Consider the following 20,032-nt stretch of genomic DNA (forward strand, 5'->3'; position numbering starts at 1 on the left):
ATAAGCAGCGCAGTCTGTTTTCTTTCGTTTTGAATTGTTCTGCTTAAAAGTAGACATTTCAAGCTATATATATGTCTCAGGTCTGTGAGGCAATAGGCTACCTTATAGGCCCACGGTGAGTTTCGGTTCATTTATGAGACGAGCTCCAGGTTCGCCAGCGCCTCCGTGTCCTGATTATCTATTTTCTAATAGCTTATATATTCTTCTTATTTATTGAATCCAGACAATTGGTTGATGAAACATCGATTAAAATTAAGATACAATTAATACAAAACGAAATTAAATTTAAAGACAGGCTTTGTGCTTTCAGTTTGAGGTCTCTGTGAAAGTTTAAAAACATTCTTTTAGTGCCGCTTTAGAGAAATACATTTAAAAAAAAAAAGCGACTTAGTCCAGTGCGACTTAGGCTATATATGTTTTTTTCTTCCTCGTGGCGCATTTTGTGACTGATATGCGACTCCGGAGCAATAAAATAAAAGGGACTCCGGAATAAAAGCAGAATCAATAAAGTCAAAAATGTGATGTGCAGTCAGGTTTGAGAGTGTGCGCGTTTTTTGAGGAGTTTTATAGTCTTGATATTGTTTCTTATTCAAAAGTGGTGACGCCCCTATCCACGCTGCACTAGCAATATAAAACGCACACACACATGTCTGTTAAATTAAGCAATACTTTAAGGTAGTCTATATTTTTCTGACTAACAAATTACTGACACAGTAAAGGGTAGATTTAAATTAAGAAAAACAAAATTTCAATAAAGAAAAACAAAATTTCAATAAAGAAAAAAACTAAATGTAAAATTTCAATAAAGAAAAAACGAAATTTAAATAAAGAAAAAAAACATTTAAATAAAGAAAAACAAAATTTAAAATTTAAATAAAGAAAAAACGAAATTTAAATAAAGTAAAACGAAATTTAAATAAAGAAAAACGAAATTTACATAAAGAAAAACGAAATTAAGTTAAATTAAAATCGAGATTAATTTAGATTGATAATAATGGGTAAAAATGCTAATTGCCTATATTTTGTTTCTATTGTTATATTTTCCACAATGTCAAAGCAACGCAGCTTAAAGCCCCACTAGGTAAGATTTCCGTTTTGGTCAAACAACGACCCCTAGAGTCGCTGTGGACTACTTGTATTTAACGTTACTGTCGTAAATACCACTCACGCAGAGCAGTCTCTTCACTCACGGCCTGATCCCCTCCCCCCTGTATACCGGTCCCTGTTCAGTCGGATGGAAGCTGTAACGAGTGGAAATAAGGTGTGGCCCCTTTAAGAGCTGCGCGCGCCCTGTTTAACTGTCGGCAGTCTGTATTGTATGTGTGCCTCGAACACCCCGTAAGCTGGTTGTTTCTATTTGATGCTCATTCTTGTCCTATTTTTGTCTATCAAGTAATGCTGTGGACGGTAGAACGTGTGACAGACAGTTACACGAGTTCGATTGGGGAATAAACACAACGCGTTACAAATCGTCGGACATCGAACAAGCACAGCTAGCCTCCGAAGATGTCTAAGTTACTAATCCATCAACAAGAACGCCAGGTGCTTTTTAGCTCACACCAACGAGTGAAAGCTTGTCCGAGTGATATACAATATAAGCAATATACTTACAAGTCCAACAGCATGTGAGGACGTGTTGGGGGAAGTGAGGTAGCCTATGCCGTAAAGCAGTCGAATTTTGTAGTTCTTTTGTGTGTGCGGGGGTTACTACCCGAACCCCGAAGTTTAAAAGTACGATTAAAAACGATACAGACCCCGTCAGGCTATGGCAGACATGTCATTCAACCTATTGTAAGTCGATGTACCATCACAAGAGTCTTGGAAATATATTATGAAGGTTGAAAAGTTACCTAGTGCTGCTTTAACCCAAAACGCAAGCTCAGGCATGCACTTCTGTCCATACAAACTCCGCTGTTCTGCGCTAGCCAGAGAACACTCCCGTTGCAGGAACACTTTAGGCCAAGAGGAAGCAAATATATACATACCGGTATACTATGCGTAGGTGGATGTGATCGGGGATTTTGGCTGTGTAACATTTAAAGCCACTTAATTTAACGAAATGACTCAAATAAAGATTCGTTCATTTTTATGAACGAGATCGAACAAGAGAGTCAGTAAAATTATCCGAACTTCTCATCACTCAGTCATGAGTCATGACTCGTGAGAGCAGGGGGCGGGGCGGCGCGGGGCGGCGCAGGGCGGCGCAGCGGCAGCTCAGCAAATCATATAGCCTATTTTGTGAATTGTTCATTCCCGATTGGCACACATTTTGCCGCCCTTACAAAAGTGCCGCTCTAGGCAATTGCCTAGTTCGCCTATATGGACGCGCCGGCCCTGGCTATGAAGTGTTACTTTCAATAGAGAGCCTAAGTCCCTCCCCTCCGCTTCCGGCTCATGGGACCTTATGTCGGAAAAAATATGTATGGTAGTCAATGGCGAGAGACAACTTATCTTTTTATTCCGTCTGAACTGTGCCCTGAATTACACATATGATGTTTGTCAATTTAAAAGATAATTTTGAAAGTCAAGAAAGTCGCAGTTTGTCATAAAACAGAAGAGTAACATTTAGTTTTATGTGAAAATCGCGCAATGAACTACATCTCTCGTCTCGCTCTATGTACATCACCAACAGTCTGTGTGCAGTCTGGTACAAAACACTCAGGCATGACGGCATAACGTTACGATTATAAGGTAAGACTATAGAAAAAAAGGCTCTTGAGAGACAGCGGTTCGAGGCCAAGATGGCGCTCTGAGCAGACACTTCTGGTTGAGCTCTGCAAACCTAGCTGTTATAATTATATTGAATAGGGTGAACATATACTTTATTGCGTTTTTTTTTTTTTGACAATTACTGCTCACTGCAACTTTTGGCTGTTGTCCACGGACCAAAATGAGCAAAACAGAGAAGAGAAAGACTGAACCCAAGAAGTCGTTAGCTAATACCGGCTCTGTTAGCAAGCCTGCTAATGTTAGCAAATCAGCAAAGCCAACTTCCACTCCTGATAAGCCTGCCGACGCTAAAAATACTCTTATCGACTCCATGCATGACTATTTGGAAGCAACTTCCGACCCATCACAACATGTCCTCATGGAAGAAGACTTTCCTTCTCTCCCTATCACACCATGTGCCTCTCCTGCTGGTAAGATAAGAAAAGTTATGGACACAGAAGCATCTACCGTTCTCTCCCAGCTCTCGTCACTTACCAAGCTGATTAACTCGAGGTCAGATACTCTCGAAAAAATGGTTAGCGGCAACTCCATAGTGATCTCCGAGATGAAAAAGGCTGTTCAAGAGAACACTAAACATATCACAGCTGTGAGAGAGTCTTTTGATGCTGTCTGTGCCGAGATAAATGACATGAAAGACAGAGTTGCCAATATGGAAACGCAAGTCGAAAAATGTCAGACAAACGCCGAAGCACAGGAGAGACGCATCTCTCATCTTGAGAGCTACTCGCGCCGTTGGAATCTTAAACTTTACGGCCTAGCCGAGGAGAAGCAAGACGTGCGGCAAGAAGTTATCCAGGTCTGTCAGTCTGTTTTACCGGAGGCAAAAGATAAACTTCCAGATGTCGTTGACACGGTACACCGACTCGGCCCCATGAAACCCAGCAACAACCAACCTAGAGGAGTCATTATTCAATTTACATCCAGGATTTACCGTGATGCTGTCTGGCGTTCTGCCAAGAAGTCAACCTTCTTGAAAGACAACAACTTGAAGCTGGCGGAAGACCTGTCAGCTGATGACCGCGCCCGGAGAAACCGACTCTGGCCAGCCGTGGATAAAGCACGCAAGGAGAACAAGCTGGCATTCTTCGTTGGAGGACGCGCGTTCGTGAATGGGAAAGAAATTTTTCCACCTCAGTGACTGGTTCTGTGATGGCACAAGGTAGCTACAAACTGGAGTAAAATATGGCTTAGCTGTCTTTACTATCTCTCACATTATTTTTTATTTTTCTTCTCTTTATTATCTGATTTTGTATGCAATCGCGCTAAAGAGCCGATTAGAATTTAACTGCTGTACTTTTGTTGATAATATTATGCCCTTTAATTTAAGTAGGCATGCAGCACTTTGATTATTGCTCCTGACAGAGCTGAACAGCAGCCTTTTTATTGAGCGAGGTTTTTGTTTTTTCTTTCTATAAAGAGTGAGAGGTTTAATTGTTTGTTCTCTTCAAATGTATAATTATTTGAGATGGTACATGTGCCACATTAGCTTAACTTACTACTATTTCTTGCTATGTTCTAAGTTCACATTTCCCCATAGGGTTTGCAGTTCTCACCTTCTACAGTACTCTCTTAAGTGACCACAGGTTTTCAACTTAACTACTCTTTTGCTTATTCGGTCTAAGTTTTCATTTTTTTCTTTTTTTTTTTCTTATTTATTTTTTTTTATCTTAATTCTATCCTTATGTCTTTTTACATAGGTTTTTTTACATCTTTTTACAGAGGTTTAAGAAACAACATTAAACGTAAAGCCGTATTTTTGTTTTGCAAGCAGTTTAACATAGATTTTTGCTTTATACAAGAGTCCCACTCAACAGAACAAGACAAATCTTTCTGGAGGTTGCAGTGGGGTGATGATTTGTGGATGTCCCATGGCACAGAGCGGGCTGCAGGTGTTTGTATACTGAAACGCAGATTTAATGGGAAAATTTTGATCTCTGACTGCGATAAAAATGGCCATTACATTTTTTTAATACTCGAGGCTGCACAGTCCCTTTATATTCTAGTCAATGTGTATGGCTTCAACTATCAAACAGAGAATAATATCTTTTTTGACAAGTTGGAAGAGCGTTTGCTGTACTGGTTATCCAAATATCCAGATTCTTTCATAATCTTTGGTTGCGACTTCAACACTGTGTTGGACAACAGTATGGATAGATGGCCCTCTAGAAGTTCAGACTCCTCTACCTCACATATAAGGCTATTTGCACAAAGATTTGATTTGGCTGATTCCTGGAGGGACTCGCATCCGGCTCAAAGAGCATATACTTGGTGCAACAAGACACAGACCAGTCACTCGCGCATCGACTATTGGCTTATTTCAAAAGATTTGAAGGAAGTTAAAACAGATATTTTTCCTATGCCACTTTCAGATCACAAAACAATTCATTTATCTGTCCCTTTGTCCTCCTCCTCTTGTGCTAAGTCTTCATATTGGAAGCTTAACAGTACTATCCTCGAGCATAAAGAAGTGATTACCGAAGTTCATAATCTGATAAAACATTATTGGAGCAAAGCTTTAGCTGAAAAGATATTCTGTAATAACTGGGAGCTTCTGAAATATGAACTTGGTAAATTTTTTAGAAAATACTGCATTGAGTTAGCAAGGAGAAGAAGGGCTGAGGAGACAGAGGTAATAGAGAATATTGCTTTTTTTACTTCCAAACCGATAGAGGCTTTCAGCGAATCTGATAAGACTGAACTAAATGACTGGCAGCATAGGTTGGATGAGATTTATAAGCGCAAAGCTGAAGGAGCATTTGTCCGGTCTCGCAAAAAGTGGCTTGAAAAAGGTGAGCAGAATTCGGCTTACTTTTTCAGACTGGAGAAACATCAATCCAACACTAATTCTATTCTAAAATGAAATATTAACGGGACAATTTCTAATGATCAGAGCACCATTGCAAAATATTGTGCAGATTTTTACAGTAAACTTTACTCTTCCAAGTATTGCCCTCAAGCTGCTTTTTCCTTTTTTAATTCTGTAAATAATATCACCCAGCTGAATGAGGCTGATAGTGAGTTTTGTGACAGGGTAATTTCCCTGAATGAAGTCACAGATGCTATAAAGTATCTTAAGCTAAACAAGTCCCCCGGGACAGATGGCCTTACTGCCGAGCTTTATAAACAATTCTCTGACAGCTTAGCCCCATTTCTTTTGGAAGTCTTTAAGGAAAGCATTGATAGGGGTGCACTCCCTCCCACTTTATGTCAGGGACTAATCACCCTGATTCCGAAACCAAGAAAGGACCCTCTGCTCTTAGATAATTGGCGACCAATCTCTTTATTGAATAATGATTATAAGATACTAGCACTGATTCTTGCAAATAGAGTAAAACCTATTTTAGATACAGTCATTGATGAGAGTCAATCTGGTTTTATGCAGAATCGTCATATTTCTAACAACATAAGACTAATTTTAGATATAATGGATTACTCAGAACTTGTACAAGATGACAGTTTTATTCTTTTTCTTGATTTCTATAAGGCTTTTGACACCCTGGAACATGATTTTATTATTACGGCTTTGAATAAATGAAGAGTTCAGATGCAAAAGCCTCTAAATGCCATTTGAAATTTTCATATAGAATGATCATTTTTAGCAAGCTCGTATATTTAAATTCAATAATTTCACTTAAATGGCAATGAAGATTACCTATTAATTGTCATTTAAGTGAAATTACTGAACTTAAATATACAAGCTTGATAAAAATGATCATTCTATAAGAAAATTTCAGATGGCATTTAGAGGCTTTTGCATCTGAACTCTTCAAATTTGGCTTTGGTCAATCCTTTTGCAATGCAGTTCAGATGTTATATTCCAATAGTAATAGTTCTATAAAGCTTGCTAGCGGTACTTCCCCCAGATTTTCCCTGAAGCGTGGAGTGAGGCAGGGGTGCCCCCTATCAGTGTATCTATTTCTCCTTTCTGTACAACTCCTTAGTTCACACATCAAACTTAGTCCGTTAAAGGGCTTGGTCATTGCTAACAGAGAAATACTCATAAGCCAGCTTGCAGATGACACTGCTCTATTTCTCAGAGATGCATCTCAAGAATCGGCGGCAGTCGACACTATCCAATCCTTTTCTAAAGCCTCCGGACTCTCCCTTAATCTAAATAAATGTGAACTTTTGCCTGTTAAAGCCTGCTTGGCGGCCTCAATTCATGGAATCCATGTAAAAAACTCTGTAACATATCTTGGTATTCAAATCACTAAAAATGAGCAACCCAGAAGCGCTATAAACTTCACTCCCATTATAGAAAAACCCCAAAAAATCCTTAATCACTGGCTCCAGAGAGACTTGTCTTTGAAGGGCAGAGTTCTGCTTTCAAAGGCTGAAGGAAAGGCTCTCTCGTCTAACCTATACTGCTCAATCTTTACATGTTGATAACACTACTTGTAAATCAATTAACAAAGTCTTACACAATTTTTTATGGAAGAATAAAACCCACTACCTACGAAAATCTGTCACTTTAAGCCCCTGTGACAAAGGTGGTTTGAATTTTATCGATTTTGGTGCACTTAATAACACCTTCAAAATAAACTGGATCAAAAACTACTTGAAAAACCCCACATCCATTTTTATTTCTCATTTCGTATTCTCAAATTTAGGTGGCCTTAACTTCCTGCTGCTATGCAATTATAGCATTCCAAAAATACCACTGAAACTTTCTCATTTCCATCAACAGGTTCTCTTAGCATGGACATTGGTTTACAAGCATAATTTCTCTCCACAAAGCTGTTTTATTTGGAATAACTGTAATATTGTTTATAAGAACAAAACATTATTTTTGGATAATTGGTTTAGCAACGGAATTGTTTTGGTTAGTCAACTGTTCAAAGAAGATGGCTTATTGTACAATTACTCTGAATTTCTTAGGAGATATAATGTACCAATAACGCCTAGAGAATTTTCTGTGGTATTTGATGCTATCCCGTCTGGTCTGTGCATGTTATTCAGGTGCTCCTACAGCTCTCCTCCCTTATCATTCATTCCTCCTGATGTGTGTCAGTCTTCTCTTGGTAAGATTTGCTTTTCATCTGGTAAGCGTCTGAACTCCAAGATAAGATCTATGTTTCAGGATGCTCTAGTTTCTATCCCACCAGCCACATTTTATTGGTCTAATTTTGTGGCTGATATTGAGTGGAAAAAAGTTTGGACTTTACCTCAAAAGTTCTTATTAACAAATAAAATTAAAGAGATTTCATTTAAACTGATACACAAATTCTACCCTGCAAGACATTATCTATCAAAATTTAAGTCTAATATAAATGTTAACTGCTCTTTCTGCCAAGAGCAACCTGAAACATTTACCCACTTATTTTGGTCATGTGAATTCACTTACAAATTCTGGAGGGACTTCCAAAAGTTTGTTGCTGATTTTGTATTTTCTGATTTTCACCTTTATTTTAAGAATGTTATTTTTGGTTTTCATCACTTTAATCACAAAGATGGTAATGCCTTTTATTTTATAAATCTGTTTTTATTTTTAGCAAAATTTCATATACACAAGAGCAAATTCACCAATAGAAAGCCTGAACTCTTTCTACTGAAGAAAGAACTTGAACAATATATGATGACTATCTCTTTGTCAAAAAACACAAAGGCTCTAAGGACTATTGACATCTGTAAATCCCAAAAACTGTTTACATGAAATACTCTCGTGTTTTTTTTTATTTTTTTTTATTAATTTCTTTTTATTAAATTTTTTTTTTCTGTTTTGCTTTGTTCTCGCTATATGTTATATCTGTATTTTGTTCTTAAATTTGCTGTCTGTATTTTATAAGAATTTAATAAAGCTTTATAAAAAAATAAAAAAAATAAAAAAAAATATAGAAAAAAATGACAGACAATAGCTTCAGTAAAGTTAGCTTCATTCATTGAGAGAAAGGGTATGACGTAACATGTGCGCCTTTTGGGTTTGTAGTGTTTGTAATTACGTATTTTCACAGTCTTATACCTCAACAGTTCTCTTACGAGAGGTCTCTCGTACTGCGTAAGATATCTTACGCTAGGGGAAAATCCTTTTCCGCGAGATATTGAAGCCAAAAATTATCCTTAATTTTGTAATAATGCAAAACGCGTTGCAGCAGCAATGCAGACATAGGCGAGACAGCTCGCGCGCCTATTGGCTGCTCTGCGGCAACTGCAGCAGCCTATCGAGCGAGGCCTGGCGTGACGTCAGACCCAATCAGGGCACTTCGCGCCCGCTGCGTCACGTCCCGCCGAAATGGGCGTGGTCTACGCCTATAAATATCGCTCGCAGGCAGCTATTATCTGATTTTTCATCCTTCAAGCGAAGCACACGCATCGCTGGAGCTGGATTAGAAGCCGCGCCGTCGAGAGAGAGCACCTTCAGCGGGACGAGTCACTGAAGTCGCTGGCCGCGCCGCCTTCCTTGCCTTCCTGCTGCGCTTTCCGGCATTATATCCTTTCTCTGCTACTGTGTTTATGTATGTGTGTGTGCTCGCCGCCGCGACACACACTCCCATTGCACTAAAAGAGCTGGGCGTCTTTTTCAAGACGCCCCTTTTCCTGATCACGCAGCTCTCGCACTCGCTGACGGCGACTGCCCTCACTGCGAGTTAGGTACTGCCTATGGTGACTCTGAGGACTCACCTGGCATCCTTCTCCGAGACTGCTCCTCCGCCCCCCCCCCCAACCCGCAAAGCTTGCCGGTTCGCCCGCTTGCCTTGCCTGCTTGGGGGACGATACCTGTTCTCCCTCTGTTCGAGCCGCGCACACCGCGCCGCTCACAGAGGATGTCAGGAGCGGGCGGTCACGGGGCTAGCTTTCTCTCTCCCTCTGTTCAAGCCGCGCAAACTGCGCCGCTCACAAGGGAGGCTGGAAGCGGACGGTCGGGGTTAGTTTTTCTTTACGTTATAAGAAAGCTACCCTGCCTTCTGCGCCCCATTCATGCGTCACTCACCGGCGAAAGGAGAAAGATGTGTTTTTTAGTCCCTCCGAGGATGGACTGACCTTCAATTTCTCATACATATTCCCAGTTCCCTGATCATGCGACTGGAAATATCAATATTGCAGCAGGCGAGCCTGTTTTAATACAAGCGCGCCTGCAAGCATACGCCGAAGAAAGCATGTGACGCTCTTATATGCTCGTGCATCCGAAAACCTTTGCGTTCCCCCCCTGTGGCTCAGTGGCGGAATCATTGGTTTTTCCCACGAGGGACCGGAGTTCGAATCCCGGTCTAGCGGCAGTTAAAATTATGCCGCCAATGCTTCGCTCTGTCAGTTCCCTGAAAAGCGACTGCAGACGTGCATTTTGCAGCCAACGAGCGCGTTGCACAACCCGCTCGCCTGCACCCAAACACCGTTTCTATGGTTTCCGTGCGTCACTGGCGAAAGGAGAAAAGAGCGTTTTCTGGTCCCCCCGCGGATGGACCGACCTCGTCTTTCTCGTACATTTCTCATTCCCCTCTGAAGTTCGGGCGACTGGAAATGTCTGTATTGCAGTGAGCAAGCCTGTTGTAATACACGCATGCCTGCAAACAAACGCCAGCACGTTGACGCTCTCTTATAATACTCGCGCTAACTGAGTTACAATGTGTCTCCCCCTGTGGCCCAGTGGCAGACTCTCAGGTTTTTGCACGCGAGAGACCCGCGTTCGATCCCCGGGTCTACCGGCAGATAAAATGATGCCGTCAATGCTCGCTCTGTCAGTTCCCTGAAAAGGCGACTGCAGATGTGTATTTTGCAGCCAACGAGCGCGTTGTACAACCCGCTCGCCTGCACCCAAACACCGTTTCTATGGTGTTCCGTGCGTCACTGGCGTAAGGAAAAAAGGGAGTTTTTCTGGTCCCGCTGCGGACGGACCAACCTCCTTTTTCCTATACATTTCCCATTCCCCTCTGGAATTCAGGCGACTGGAAATGTCAATATTGCAGTGAACAAGCCTGTTGTAATGCACGCAGGCCTGCAATAAACGCCAGCATGTTGACGCTCTCTGTTTCTATGGCAACTTCTCGCTCGTTCAGTTCCAGTAAATGTGACTGTTCCAGTGTATCCTGCAGTAAACAAGTCGGTTCTGTCACCCGCTTGCCTGCACACAAACGCCGTTTTTACGGCTACCCAGATAAATCCCATAAGTGTGAATTTTTTCTGGTGTCCCGGCCACGGCCGATGGTGCTTTATGTGTAAGAAGAATGCCCACTGCCCAGTGCCCATCTCTACACACAAGCACAGCCCGTCACACAGGGCTCGCGCACATGAATCGGCTCAGACCGATTGCGCTTCAAACATGGTGAATGTGCCCACTAACACCACGTTATGCATGTCTCACGGTTTCTGTAAAAACGAAACCAACGTGCACTCGCTTCACGCAAGCGAACGATGCTTTCGGTGTGATAAATGTGCCCGCTGTCCCGCGCCCACATCCACACATAGACATGACAGTTCCCACGGGAACCGCCCAGCCCTCCCCCTCGCGGTTAACCACCGCAGAGGAGTCGAGCGCGGGCAATCTGCCCGCTGTCATCAGCGCGCCCCATGCCTCAAATGTCACGAGCGACACGCTTGTGTTACAGCACACCGAAGCTTCTCCATCGCTGAGCGAGCGGAGCGCGCTTCGTATTCGACCCCTAGCTATCCATGCAGACGCATGGGCAAAGCTACCCGGGGTTTCGAAGTGGGTGCTGAACATTATAGAAAGAGGCTATTCGCTGCAGTTTCGCCGACGCCCTCGCCGCTATGTGGCGCGCGTCGAGACCACGGTAAAAGCAGAAGTAGCACATCTACTTCGAGCCGAGGTGACGAAACTATTGAGCAAAGGGGCCATAGAACCTCTCTCTCAAGATCAGAGCGAGGGAGGGCTATACAGCAGATACTTCCTGGTACCGAAAAAAGACGGGGGTCTCAGACCCATACTAGATCTAAGGCAACTGAACAAAGTGCTTGTGAAGCGACAGTTCAGGATGCTCACGACCAGGCAAATCCTTGTGCAGATTCGCCAAGGAGATTGGTTTGTGTCAATAGATCTGAAAGACGCGTGTTTTCAAATACAGATAGCGTCACGTCACAGGCGATATTTGAGATTCGCCTTCGAGGGCCAGGCATATCAGTACACAGTCCTGCCGTTCGGTTTGTCCCTAGCACCCCGTACATTTACGAAGTGCATGGATGCGGCGCTCGCACCCCTCAGAATGAGAGGCATGCGAGTGCTGAACTATTTGGACGATTGGCTGATTCTAGCGCAATCTCGCGCAGTGCTCATAGAACACACGACCATTTTACTCGATCACCTCGAGGATTTGGGTCTGAGTGTCAATTGGGCGAAGAGCTCCCTGTCTCCCAGTCAGAAAATATCTTTCCTGGGCACAGAACTGGACTCACTATCCATGATAGCGCGACTATCACAACAGCGCGCGGTAGACATTCGACGCACAGCGAACTCTTTTCGCTGCGGCGCGTCTGTCCCGCTCAAGAGATTTCAGAAGATGCTAGGTCTCATGGCCTCAGCATCGTCAGTGCTCCAGCTGGGTCTGCTCCGCATGCGCCCGCTGCAGTTTTGGCTGAAAGCGCGAGTCCCACGCGAAGCGTGGGCACCCGGTTTGCTTCGCCTCAGGGTCAATCAGAAATGCGTTACAGCTCTGAAACCCTGGAAAGCGAACGACTGGTACCAATCAGGTGTAAGCCTGGGGACTTCCTCGAGGGTGAAAGTGGTGTCCACGGACGCGTCCACCTCGGGATGGGGAGCGCTGCTCGAGGGCAGACCGTTCTTCGGCCAGTGGTCAGAACGGGAGAAGCTCCTGCACATAAACTGCCTCGAAATGCTGGCAGTAGACAACGCACTGACGCGTTTTTGTCCCCAAATAAAAGGTCACCACGTCTTGGTCCGTTCGGACAACATGTCTGTGGTGTCCTACATAAATCGCCAGGGCGGCATCAGATCCGAGAAACTGTACAGGCTGGCAGAACGCCTCCTGGTATGGGCTCAGTGCAACCTGCGCTCGCTCAGAGCAGCGCACGTGCCAGGGATCATGAATATAGGACCAGACAGACTGTCCAGGAACAATGTTCCGGCAGGCGAATGGTCTCTACACCCACAGACAGTCCAACTGCTGTGGAAGAAATTCGGCAGAGCGGAAGTGGACCTGTTTGCGTCTCAAGAAAACGCTCACTGTCAAGAATTTTTCTCCAAGAGCAGGAGCGCGCTGGCCCATGTGTGGCCCCGCCGCCCGCTCTATGCTTTTCCCCCCGTCTCTCTCCTGCCTCAGGTGATAGAACGGATCAGGGAAGAAGGATGCTCAGTACTGCTGGTAGCACCGTTCTGGAAAAACCAACCTTGGTTCCCAGCCGTGATGCAGTTAGCAAGTACTGCCCCGTGGCCAGTACCAGTGAGGAGAGATCTCCTCTCACAGGCCCGCGGCTCGATCTGGCATCCTCACCCGGAACTATGGTCCCTTCATGTCTGGGCCATCAACGGGTACATGTTGGACTCCCTAAAGGAGTATTAAACACGATCACGCAGGCTAGAGCTCCGTCTACAAGACGACTCTATTCTTCGAAATGGTCAGTGTTTTCGGGCTGGTGCACAGCCCGTGGTGTGTCACCCACAAACTGTGATGTGACGGAGGTGTTTTCCTTCCTACAAGAGCTGTTGGATGGGGGCAGGGCCCCCTCCACGCTCAAAGTTTATGTGGCGGCTATAGCAGCGTTCTCAGAAACAACGCTTGGTCAGTCAATAGGAAGGAACGATTTAGTCATCCGCTTCCTTAGAGGAGCTAAGAGACTGAATCCTCCCAGACCTCCCTCAGTCCCCGTATGGGACCTTTCTACGGTTCTGGAAGCCATGAAAGGTGCGCCATTTGAGCCTTTACAGTCAATCGATTTGAAACACCTGTCTTTCAAAACGGTGTTTTTGCTGGCTCTCGCTTCAGTGAAGCGCATAGGGGATCTGCACGCGCTCTCTGTGAGCGCGGCGTGCATGGAGTTTGGGCCCAATGACTCAAAAGTTATACTCAAACCTAAGCACGGTTATGTTCCAAAATCCCTCAACACACCGTTTAGGGCGCAGATTATCTCTCTGTCAGCCCTACCGGTCCCTGATGAGGAAAGAGACGCGAGCCTCCTTTGCCCAGTCAGGGCATTACGAGCTTATGTGTCTCGCTCGTCTGTTTTTCAGACAGACGGAACAGCTCTTTGTTTCGTTTAGCGGACGTTCTAAGGGACTAGCCGCGTCGAAACAGAGCCTATCCAGATGGATAGTTGATGCTATAGCGCTGGCATACGCCTCCAAGGGCATGCAGTGCCCTTTGGGTGTCAGAGCGCATTCCACGAGAGGCATGGCCTCTTCGTGGGCCTGGTCAAGTGGGATTGCCTTGCAAGATATTTGTATGGCGGCAGGCTGGGCCTCCCCGTCTACATTTATAAGGTTTTATAACCTAGAGGTTCCCGCCCTGCAGGCCAGGCTGCTGTCGGTCTAAACTACCAGTATTATCTGACCTGATGCGTTCAGCTCAGAATGCTGCGTTTACTGAGCACAGCTCAATTTTCGACAGTTTAAAGCTGGGCAAACTGTGTAAGACCCACATTTTTTCCCATCAGTTCAGGCCGTACCCCGCCCTGTCTGTATGATGAAATTTGCGTCCCTTCGACGCTACTTTATGTGGAAAAGTGAGGCTGCACCCCTCCTTCTTCCCGGACTCTCTGTGAGTCCACTGAGTGATTGTGCACTATATGTACCCCGGGCTTTCGCCCTTGGGTCTTTGGTGTCAGATCTCAGCATGCACGGCGTTTTACACTGGGTCCCCTAGCGTAAGATATCTTACGCAGTACGAGAGACCTCTCGTAAGAGAACGTACTCGGTTACTAACGTAACCTCGGTTCTCTCTAGAAGAGGGAACGAGTACTGCGTATCTTGCCGTGCATGCACACGCTCTGGTTGCTTCGATGATGAAAAACCAGATAATAGCTGCCTGCGAGCGATATTTATAGGCCTAGACCACGCCCATTTCGGCGGGACGTGACGCAGCGGGCGCGAAGTGCCCTGATTGGGTCTGACGTCACGCCAGGCCTCGCTCGATAGGCTGCTGCAGTTGCCGCAGAGCAGCCAATAGGCGCGCGAGCTGTCTCGCCTATGTCTGCATTGCTGCTGCAACGCGTTTTGCATTATTACAAAATTAAGGATAATTTTTGGCTTCAATATCTCGCGGAAAAGGATTTTCCCCTAGCGTAAGATATCTTACGCAGTACTCGTTCCCTCTTCTAGAGAGAACCGAGGTTACGTTAGTAACCGAGTACGTTTTACATCAAATTGCGACTTTCTTGACTTTAAAATGTATCTTTTAAATTGACAAACATCATATGTGTAATTCAGGGCACAGTTCAAACGAGATCAAAATATTTGTTGTCTCTCGCCATTGACTACCATACAATATTTTTCCGAGTTAAGGTCCCATGGTGGTCAACCGGAAGGGGAGGGACTTAGGCTCTCTATTGCATTTAAAGAGACCGCACCAAAACGAGTTGCTCTCAGACGCACATCAGAAAAGGGGTTGAAAAGGGGCCTGTGGAGCTATAATAATGAGGAATTCAGACCCAAGCATTGCAGTTCCGCTTTATATAGACCACAAATGTATGATTTATATGTAAAAAGGAACGATTTAAAAGCATTATATGTCTCCTTTAATACACATATTTGTATGTTCAGATATTCGTACATCAAAATATTCTGGGGGCCAGTTTTGTGAAAATTATCAAAAATGCTGGTTCTGGCTGACAACTTAAAAAAAACAAAAGAAAAAACAATGGCGGGGAAAGAGTTAAGGAAGAGCAATGCGAGTTGCTGTTGTAATGTCACAATCATGTTGCATTGTGGTCTGTGGAGCTGCTCAGCTGCCTGAAGACTGTCAAAATCAAGGGGTCGAGCATCTCTCCAAATAAACTTCCCTCATCCACTTGAAGAAGGACCTTTCCAAATACTCACACTTGTGGTCTTTGCCACTTGAGAGCGCATGCATGCGACAGGAAGTAAGTGCGCAAGACTGTCCCATGTCTAAAAAATGCCAAAGCACAGTGCCCTTAATGCACACTAAACCCACGCTTTCTTGAATACTGCATAGAGGTCAAGCGTATCCCATCATGCATTCGGTTTGGGAAATCGCATGCCCCGAAATCGTGAGATTGCAAAGAAAATATTTCACTGTAAATTAGATTAATCATATATTACATGTAGTTTGGTAGTAAAACAAATTGTTTAAGTGTTATTTTATTGGTGAAAAGATGAGTGGGCTATGTGTATATTGTACAACATTTGCAACTGCTTTTTTTAGTAGCACCACAATTTTAAATTGTGTCTTCTGTTACAGGGACTACTGACCAGACATTTAGAAGTTTTTAATTTTAATATGAAAAGTACTGAAAATCAAAATAAAGCTCTGTAATCGTTTGCATTTTTGCAACACTATAAGTGTGTCCTATCGGGTTATCAAAAGTTCTGCACACACTTGCAGTCTTCACGAGTTGAACACTTGGGCCAAATCCAGGAAATACATCATGTAAGTACATAAGTAGGCTACAAAGACCGCATGTGTGGGTATTTGGAAAGGCCCGAAATTTAACGCACTTCAAAATGGCGGTGCATGGGGATTCCTCCGAGAGGAAGTGTTCAGTTCAAGTTTATTGTCAAATGCATATTCGTACAGAGTACCACAGTGCTTAGGGAGGTTCACAAGTGTATGTTTAAAAGTGGAGTAAAACGCAGCCCAGGAAGTGAAGCGGCATGATCACCTGCATGAAATAAATGCGTTTTTTTTATGTTTCATTTGTCAGTGTGATTTTGTTGTTTGCAGTTGTAAAGCACACGAGATGCACCAGTTACAGTACATTGAAGCTTTTATGCACAGGGGCTACATAACATAAAAAACTCATCCAATATAATCAGATCACATGTATTTTCCTTTTAAACATAGTAGCTGGCATTTATTGCTCACTTTAAACATGACATAATAATTATGCATTTAAATATGCAGTTTAGTTCATTTAAAGTTCATCTTAAAATCTCATCTTTTTTCCAAAGAATACATATGAAACATCAGATCTATGAAGTACAGAGATGAAGACAAGAGCTTAGATCAGTATTTTAAAGAAACTTTAAGATCTGAACTTAGATATACATAGCCACACTTGCTCTCACAACTAGAGCTAGTTCCTGTGGTAGAATATGTGGTCACGACTTGAAGAACACAAGTTCCTCTCTCTTTTCTCAGCAGGTTTTTGACACGGTAGCAATTCTAGTTATTCAACAGGACTTTTCAAACATATATGATGCTTGAAAAGAGTTTTAAATAGGCAAAAAATTTTAGAAAAGACAACATATATAGATGTATATAGTTGATTGTATGTTATATATTCCAAGGTAAGTGACACTGCCTGGACAGTTTTAATAAGGTGATATAAAACACTCAGTTTTCTATAATATAACCACAGCAGGACAGGCAGTTTATTGCAATGGCTTTTGGTCATCTGCTCATGATCTTCATGGCCGTGCTGATCTTCAATACAGGTACGAAAATCCTTCTCTTTATATTACTGCATAAATGGACAGAGAGAATATACAGTAATTAATTAAGCTTTTGGTGGAATGGGAGCTTACTAAATTACATTTATTACATATTTTGCATTATCCTCTCTGTTTTTAGCATTCATGTGCAATGCCGAAAATACTGTCTCTGTGCAGACAGGAAGTTCTATTCAACTGGACATACAGGCTAATGTACCACCAGATTTCTTTTCCTTGGTCTGGATGAATGAAAAAAGTGAAAATATTGTGACATTCGATGACAAAGAGGCAGTGATTCATAGGAACAATGTGGTTTTCAACCAAACAACCTTCTCTCTAACACTGAAGAACATGCAGAAGACAGACAGTGGACTCTACATTGCAAAAATATATGGATCTACGAATGAAGATGCTGCTGTGTACAGAGTATCTGTTATAGGTGAGTCTGAGTTGCAATTAAGACCATATTAAAAACCAATATCAAGCCAAATCTCGTTTTAACAAATGTTTTCACATCAGTTCTTGGATATAAAAGAACAGCCAAGAAAGTGTCAGTATTTGATATCTCAGTAACAAGATAACAAAAATGTACTGAAAAGACTATGTTGTTTGATCAAGTCCTATATGTCTATATTATGTGTCATCAACTTACGATTATGTAAACAAAAGTTAGAAGTTAAGGGTATGTGCTCCTGGAACTGTTTAAAAAATACTGATTGAATGAAATTTTATCTTCTAAATAATCTTGCACTGTTTCAGTGTTTTCTGTATGTAGAAAATGCACATTATCTTTGCAGACCCTAACAGGGCAAGTTGTACAGTCACACCTTTAAACTAGCTACACAAAAAAGTTAGTAGCCTACAAAAAAAAAGAAAAAAAAAAAAAAAGAAAAAAAAAAGGTCTGTCATGCAGCAGTTTTCTTAAATATGTGTTTCAGATCCAGTGGATTCTCCTGTCCTGAACTGGAACATCACCATGATCAGTGTTAACTCCTGTATTGTGAACGTCACATGTAGTGGTCAAGACCATACAATCAGCAACAGCTACCACAGCAACAACTGCAGTCAGGAGGAAGTGACATCGTTTGAAATGCAGGCTCTAACCATGTATTGTAAAGAGGACATAGTTATTTGTAACTATAGCAACCCAGTCAGCTGGAAAAATGACACAATACAGATTAAACAACTCTGTACACCTTATGAAAGTAAATAACCGACCCACCAACCAAATGCAAAACCTATAAATACATTTTAAGACAATTTCTAGTCTCTTATAATTAGTTTATTAGCTGGTTATTCTCACTACTATACCTAAGATATGAGTGTGCTGATGACTGTAGTTGTAAAATTGATGTCTTTTGTTTCAGATAAAAGTATTGAAGAAAACAACAGTTCTTTTCCTCTCCTTTGGCTCATGGTTATTGTTATTAGTGCTTCACTGATGATTTTAGTTGCAACTGCACTATACTGCTTTTGCAAGAATCATAACAAAGGTATGTCTGTCTTATCTCAAATGTTGTATCAAATGAAAATTTTTTTTCTTAAGCCTGTACCCTCAGAATAACAGATTTTTTTGGAATTCAAAGTTGTTGGTCATGTGATATGAGGAACCAGTTAGAGTTTAATACATTTTTTTTCTTGCACATAGATTACACACTGACTACAGAAATGGTGAGGTAGTCATATTTAAGTACTGAATACTCAAATATGAAAAGTTGATATATATCAGTGTCAAATACAGAACAATACACCTACATGACATATATTTGATTAATTCACATATGTGTATGCAAGTGCTTCATTTAAAGCAGTGCTTCACTATACTCCTCATAGTGAGGAAAGCAGGGACCATGTACAAATAGTCATACCTACACTTTCTGTAGTGACAGTAAAGGTCAATTGATTCTTTAAAATGATACTATTCTAAATCTCTTAGGTGCCCAAGAAGAGAATGATCAAACAATCTATGCACAAGTTCAGGTAAGCTTCAAAATACTTCATTATATATTTGTGCAGCCATTACAATTCACAATAATGCTCTTAATGGTAATACTTTAGAATAATGGTTAAAAATGTATAGCTATGCAGGAAGTGAGTAGGTGCAGTAGTGAGTAGGAAGTGAGTAAGTGCAGGACAAATGAGTAGTAGTACATTAATACTCTAAGCTACTATTAACTAATATAGAAACAAGATTAACTAATAAGTAAGTAATAGCTGAATTATTAAAGGGTTAGTTCACCCAAAAATTAAAGCTCTGTCATCATTTACTCACCCTCATGTTATTTCAATAAGACTTTTGTTCATCTTCAGAACACAAATGAAGATCTTTTTGATGAAATCTGAGTGATTTCTGTCCTTCCATTGACAGTATACGCAACTGACACTTTGACGCTTCAAAAAGTTCATAAAGAGATCGTAAAACTAATCCATATGAATTGAGCGGTTTAGGCAAAATTTTCTGAAGAGACACGATCGCGTTATAAGATTAACAGATTGAATTTAGGCTTTTGTTCGCATAGACATTCATCAACACACACATCAGTTATGGTAAACAGAAGCTCATGCATGTTCGCTTTACGTGCGAGAACCAATGAGGTTCATTATCGTGTTACTCAGCACTGTTGAGCTTCTGCAAGAACCAATGAGGTTCATTCTCATGTTATGCAGCACTGTTGAGCTTGCCCCTCGAACCCGGGTCTCCGGCGTGAGAGCCTCTAGCGTCTGTCACTAGAGCGCCTATTGAGATCAGCGACTACTAGCTGGCCTCCGTTACACGTTAATCAAAGT

At 42.4% G+C, this 20,032-nt stretch overlaps 3 protein-coding genes across 7 annotated transcripts in view; 2 read left to right on the top strand and 1 right to left on the bottom strand.

Annotated features, from left to right (window-relative positions):
• The window catches only part of LOC309501150 (CD48 antigen-like), a 134,378-nt gene that overhangs the window by 40,713 nt on the left and 73,633 nt on the right, over positions 1-20,032 (top strand). The gene's annotated exons all lie outside the window — the stretch shown is intronic.
• The window catches only part of LOC309501098 (uncharacterized protein), a 147,871-nt gene that overhangs the window by 3,898 nt on the left and 123,941 nt on the right, over positions 1-20,032 (bottom strand). The window lies entirely within an intron of this gene.
• The window catches only part of LOC309501135 (CD48 antigen-like), a 57,179-nt gene continuing 54,116 nt past the window's right edge, over positions 16,970-20,032 (top strand). For 4 of the 5 annotated variants that reach the window (XM_082173178.1, XM_082173179.1, XM_082173180.1 and 1 more), the window contains exons 1-5: positions 16,974-17,248; positions 17,385-17,684; positions 18,184-18,450; positions 18,613-18,738; positions 19,182-19,225. In XM_082173178.1, coding sequence (XP_082029304.1) covers positions 17,194-17,248; positions 17,385-17,684; positions 18,184-18,450; positions 18,613-18,738; positions 19,182-19,225 — 792 coding nt within the window. In that variant the 5' untranslated portion in view covers positions 16,974-17,193. Of the gene's footprint in view, positions 17,249-17,384; positions 17,685-18,183; positions 18,451-18,612; positions 18,739-19,181; positions 19,226-20,032 lie in introns of all 5 variants that reach the window. The other variant, XM_082173177.1, reaches the window with a different exon arrangement.

This window comes from Leuciscus leuciscus (genome assembly GCF_965113295.1).
Source record: "Leuciscus leuciscus genome assembly, chromosome: 6".
NCBI lineage: Eukaryota > Metazoa > Chordata > Actinopteri > Cypriniformes > Leuciscidae > Leuciscus > Leuciscus leuciscus.